Raw genomic sequence first — 5,111 nt, 5'->3', positions numbered from 1 at the left:
TCTTTTGATTAATCATGAGTCTCTCGAGCCATTAATTGCATCCGAAACTGCATCATCTTATTTGTTTATTTTGCATTTAGCCTCTAAAATGTTTATATTTTTCATTTTCTTTTTCATCGTTTAACGTTCAAAATACATTATTACACTTTTGTAACTAACCCTAAGACATAATTTAAAATAAGTCAAATTGGATAATAATTCAAACTATCACCCATTGGCCGAAAACAATCCATACAATCAATTACCAATTGTCCTAACTTTCACTGTCATTGTCATTTTTGACAATCCAGGTAGCATAATCAGTATAGATTACATCTGATTTTAACTCAGTTTTCCTCACAATGATGATTATGAATTAAATAAGAAGACACAAGCAAAATCGTGTGAAAATGAAATACAAATCTAATTTAAATTCATAATAATTATACTAATGGAAAAAAAAGCCCGTACTGATCAAATTATCCGTATGAACTATTATCGACCCATTTTTCATATTTTGGTTTATCAAACTCCATTTACCTAAATAATGATTGTTGTAACACCCTATTATAAACTAAGTAATTGTTGAATTCAACTCTTTAAATATTAATCACTAAATTCAAATTTAATCTGTTAAATTTTTTTTTTGAACGACCAACTAAGTAACGCCGGGTACTTCGTACGCGACCCTCATTGGCTAAAGGTAGACTGAGCCGGCCACTAGTCCGGACGGACGGAGCCCCACTAGCGGTCCACCTATTGAGGGATTCACCAGATAAAACCCGACCCCCACGCCCGTCAAATGGCACGACAGCGAGGAGCCGGTAAAACCGGGTGAGATTAGGACTCGAACCCTGGCTAGCCAGACTCATCCCCCATATCTCTCATATAAACTGGTGATAGTGAGATTTGAACCTCCTACCTCTCACTAGTAAAGTGAGTGCTCTACTATTGAGCCACATCCTTAAATAAACAAATCAAATCTTTTTCCTTAAATAAAAATATGAAATGTGTTTGGTAGAATTGGTAATTAATTTTAAAAACCAAATTGAACATACTGCAAGCAACAACTACTTGCAACAATAAAAGAATGCTTTAATTGAAGGTTGAATACAAACAAGTAGAACAATTAGTTTAGGTCCACCAACTGGTGGTTAGAGTTAGCCTTCCACAATCCCCAATTTCAAGCAATCATTTCTTAATTAAATCACCCAATTTAAGCAACACCCAATTCGATTCCAAAGGTTTCTACAAACACCTTCAATTCTTTTCTTTATATCATTCATTATTTGATTCCCAATTTCAATTACAATTTGGTCCACACGTGGCAATGGTAGGTCTTAGTCTTTCATAATTAACAATCAATAATCGTACTGTCCATATGTTTATTATTTTTTTGCATAAAATGAGCTGGATAATCTTGTTTTTATAGTTTGCATCCTATCCAATTATTGCAATTTTCATTCATTGTTTATTTGGAGATGGTCATTGTTCAATGATTAGTTGGGTTGGTAAATTTGTTTTTTCTATAAATATTTTTTTATTTAATATGATAAGGAATATACATACATACGCATACATCTATATATATAAATATACATATCTTGTTCATATCCATTTTTGTCTCCTATTTAGGAAGAATTTGTTTCTGTTTCTTTGGTCTTGTCTTCAAATTTGCTCCAGATCACATGTACCAGTTTTATTCGGTAATCTAGCTGACCCATGATCTTAATTCATCAACAAAAGTTTGCTAATTTTTATTTTGGAATTTATGAATAAAACATGTTTTTTATTACAAGTTATGTTTTTGTTAATACACAAAGATATTCTTTGCAAATTTAGATGAATAATAGGGTTTATTTAATTTTGTTTTTTTTTTTATTGTTGATTTAGGTATTGCCACCAACAAATGAAATTTTGAGTGGTTGTGATTAATTTCTTGAAATTAAAGATGGCTACTTACTATCCAAGTTCATATCTTTCTACCCAACAAGTTAATTCTTATCAAGAATCTTCTTGTCCTCCTATTGATCATAATATGTACCAAAACCATGACGCGCCCGACCCTTCTTTCTTGGATCTTTTGTCCGGTCAGCCGTCAAACCCTCAAAATCTTGTAAGAGTGGAGAGTCATCAAGAACTGTCTTTAAGTCTTGGAATGCAAGTAACTTCTTCAATGGATATGCAACCTTTCCAATATAATTACTTGAATCCACATATTCAAGGTTCTAGTGATCATGGCTCTAGAAGTGATAAACTCGAAAACGTAGACTTTTTGTCGTTTGACCGCCCCATGGACAATGTTCAATGCTCGGTTTCGGGTACATATCAAATCCCAACTGGGATTGTGCCAAGAATTTACAATTCAAGATATTTGAAACCGGCACAAGAATTGCTAGAAGAGGTAGCTAACATTCATGAAGCTATGAGGCAGCTAAAGATGAATAAACGCAAAAATTTAAACAAATCTGATGGGAATTATTCAAGAGTCGAGCTTCAGTCTGCCCCTCTCGAGTCTGCCACGAGTTCATCTGCTGATCAACTTTCGGCTTCGGAGAAAAACGAGCTTCAATACAAGATCACCAAATTGTTTTCTTTGTTGGACGAGGTACAATAATGTTTCACTAAATGTTCGTATCTTTAATTTTGAAATGTTTCTTGAAAGTGTTTATCAAGATTAAAAGTTTATTAAACATAGCCATTTAAAAAACTAAAAATGAAAAAGTAACTAAATGAGGGCCAGCACGCCCGTTTGTGGCCCGTTTGTCCGTAAGGACATGATGTTCTCAAAAGTACCAATTGTTCTATGGGCAGGCGTCCATCGGATGCCACCTTGGCGCTTATGAACACCAAAAACGACCTTTTAACGGACGCTCTTGTGGGTAAAAGATCACGCCATTGTCAAAAAAAAAATATTTCTATTAATAATATATATATAGTTGATACCTACAAGAAAGTTACAAAAGTATTACGTAGTATATTTGATGGAAAGTACGTAGTGTTACATTTAAATACTGATGTGCAGATATTTTAACCATTCATCCTTTTATCTATATATTTTCTTCAAGTTTAAGTAACTTATAACATAATTAATCAGTTTCTGAATGGATGTTCAAAATACCCAGTATCATCCTATTAAGTAGAATATTGAATTTACTGGATGCATATGAATTAATGGTTGTATAATGCGTTGTAGGTGGATAGAAGATACCGAGAATACTGCCAACAACTAAGAATCGTTGAGGGATCCTTAGACATTGTGACGGGTTACGGGGTTGCTAGAACATACACATCACTTGCTCATCATACAATTTCTCGACACTTTCGCTGCTTGCGCGATGCAATAAATGCTCAAATTCAAGTGAGCCGACAAAGTCTTGGCGAGCAAGATGATTCCTCAGACCGAGCTTTACCTCGTCTTCGTAATGTGGAAAAACAGCTTAGGCAACAACGAACCTTAAATCCACTTGGCGTGATGCGTCATTCTTGGAGACCGCAAAGAGGGTTGCCGGAAGGCTCGGTCTCGATTCTTCGTGCTTGGCTTTTTGAGCATTTTCTTAACCCGTATGCGCTTTTAATGCCTTTTTCTAAGTTTACACTACGCTACATAATTAAAAGTAGAGGTGTAAAAATAGAACGGGTTGGGTAAATTATTTTTGGGCATTTAGGCCGGTGTGGCAAAAACTAATACATGACGTGTCACATTTTCGTATATTAATAATAGACTAGTGACATGTTCATGCATTAATAAGAACATACTTTAGACAAATTTTAATATTTTCTTAACTGATTTTATTCATGTTGCTATGTTTAGTTACCCGAAAGATTCAGAGAAGATCATGCTAGCAAGACAAACAGGCCTCACTAGAAGCCAGGTATATATATATATATATATATTGATAAGCGAGTTGTATATATTTTCTTCATATTTAAGTTTAACTTGTTATAAATCGAGTTTTATATATGCGCGTATCAGATTGCGAATTGGTTTATAAATGCTCGTGTGCGTCTTTGGAAACCGATGGTTGAAGACATGTACAAAGAAGAGTTTCGCGATGAAGAGTTGAATAGTAGATCTTCACCGGAACAAGCTGGGAAAGCTGCAATTGGTCAGTCATCTTCTTCGGAAGACAAACTGAAAGAGCTGCAGAAAAACTCCAATCTTGATTTTAGAAATGATTTGGAAGTGAATGTATTTATGGGACAAAGGCATATCGATCTGGTGGACCAATATAGGTTCGATGATCCCCAGTTGTTACCTGACTTTGTTGTGCAATAAAAAGCGCCTGTACTACTTTACAAAACTGAGCAATTACGACCTGAAATACATGCACTTCAACACGAAAATGAACGTAAACGCATTCTTTACTCGAACTTGTGAATTCCGGTGGTCTTTTGGTTGGAAACTTAGATTTTTTTTTTTTTTGTTTGGAGGTTAGCATGTATTATGTAAAGATATACCATACAATTTCAAATTATGTAATAAAGCAATAATTTTTTTATATTTACAAACTAGACAGGTGCCCGCACGATTCAGCGGGAAACAAAGACCGCTAGTAATGGTTCGGTTTCAATTTTTAACACTTTGGTTTCGGTTTTCGATAACAAAAAACCGTTTCTAATGTTTGGCTCACTGTTTAACTTAAAAACGATCAAAAACAGATCACAAACACCGCCACGTAAAATGTTATTTCTTTTTAACTAAAAAAATTATAGCAATACCATACTCAAATTAAAGATGATAAAATGCTTATTTTTATGGTGAAATTCTTTTAAAGAAATATAAGCGTGTGAAAAATTTATGACTATTTAAAAATCATAGGTGGAAGTTAGGCTAAAAAAGAAATTTAAAAGAATATATTGTTAAAAGTTAAATTGATAAGGTTGTAACTATTTATAAAAGATTGGCCAAGTTTAAGTATTTTAACATATTTTATATTCAACAACTTTGCACCTACACTACATGCTTTGTTGGGTGTACATCATGCATTGAATGATATATATTACTTAAAAACTTAATAATGTATTAATTTGCTCATAAGTGATATATATATATTTTTTGATTTGTTGGGTATGAATGAATGTTTTCTTGTAAACAAAAAAAATACAAGTGTAATTCTTGTTTGTAGGGC

The 5,111-nt window shown here is 33.5% G+C and overlaps 1 protein-coding gene across 3 annotated transcripts; it reads left to right on the top strand.

Annotated features, from left to right (window-relative positions):
- The first annotated feature begins 1,025 nt into the window (after positions 1 to 1,025).
- Positions 1,026 to 4,404, top strand: LOC143631989 (BEL1-like homeodomain protein 3). Of its 3 annotated transcripts, XM_077100592.1 has the most exons (6): positions 1,026 to 1,312; positions 1,615 to 1,669; positions 1,873 to 2,587; positions 3,176 to 3,543; positions 3,794 to 3,854; positions 3,956 to 4,404. In XM_077100592.1, exons 3-6 carry the CDS (start codon positions 1,931 to 1,933, stop codon positions 4,256 to 4,258), a joined length of 1,389 nt encoding a protein of 462 aa, XP_076956707.1. In that variant the 5' UTR covers positions 1,026 to 1,312; positions 1,615 to 1,669; positions 1,873 to 1,930; the 3' UTR covers positions 4,259 to 4,404. The 3 variants fall into 3 exon arrangements, with proteins under 3 accessions (XP_076956707.1, XP_076956706.1, XP_076956708.1); XM_077100591.1 differs by lacking the exon at positions 1,615 to 1,669; XM_077100593.1 differs by lacking the exon at positions 1,026 to 1,312 and having other exon boundaries at positions 1,545 to 1,685.
- The last annotated feature ends 707 nt before the right edge of the window (positions 4,405 to 5,111 follow it).

This window comes from Bidens hawaiensis, unplaced genomic scaffold (assembly GCF_021521415.1).
Source record: "Bidens hawaiensis isolate Kalapana, Puna unplaced genomic scaffold, B.hawaiensis_p1.1 tig00006322_1, whole genome shotgun sequence".
In the NCBI taxonomy this organism is placed as follows: domain Eukaryota; kingdom Viridiplantae; phylum Streptophyta; class Magnoliopsida; order Asterales; family Asteraceae; genus Bidens; species Bidens hawaiensis.
Note: the sequence above shows the minus strand (reverse complement) of the source record. Positions and strands in the feature narration are given on the sequence as shown.

What these genes read in the sequence shown, in the direction of transcription:
- LOC143631989 (XM_077100591.1), top strand. Translation starts at nt 1,931, where the DNA reads ATGGCTACTTACTATCCAAGTTCATATCTTTCTACCCAACAAGTTAAT. An exon ending in TTTGAGCATTTTCTTAACCC is followed by an intron (nt 3,544 to 3,793) that starts GTATGCGCTTTT and finishes TGCTATGTTTAG; the next exon opens with TTACCCGAAAGATTCAGAGA. An exon ending in CAGGCCTCACTAGAAGCCAG is followed by an intron (nt 3,855 to 3,955) that starts GTATATATATAT and finishes TGCGCGTATCAG; the next exon opens with ATTGCGAATTGGTTTATAAA.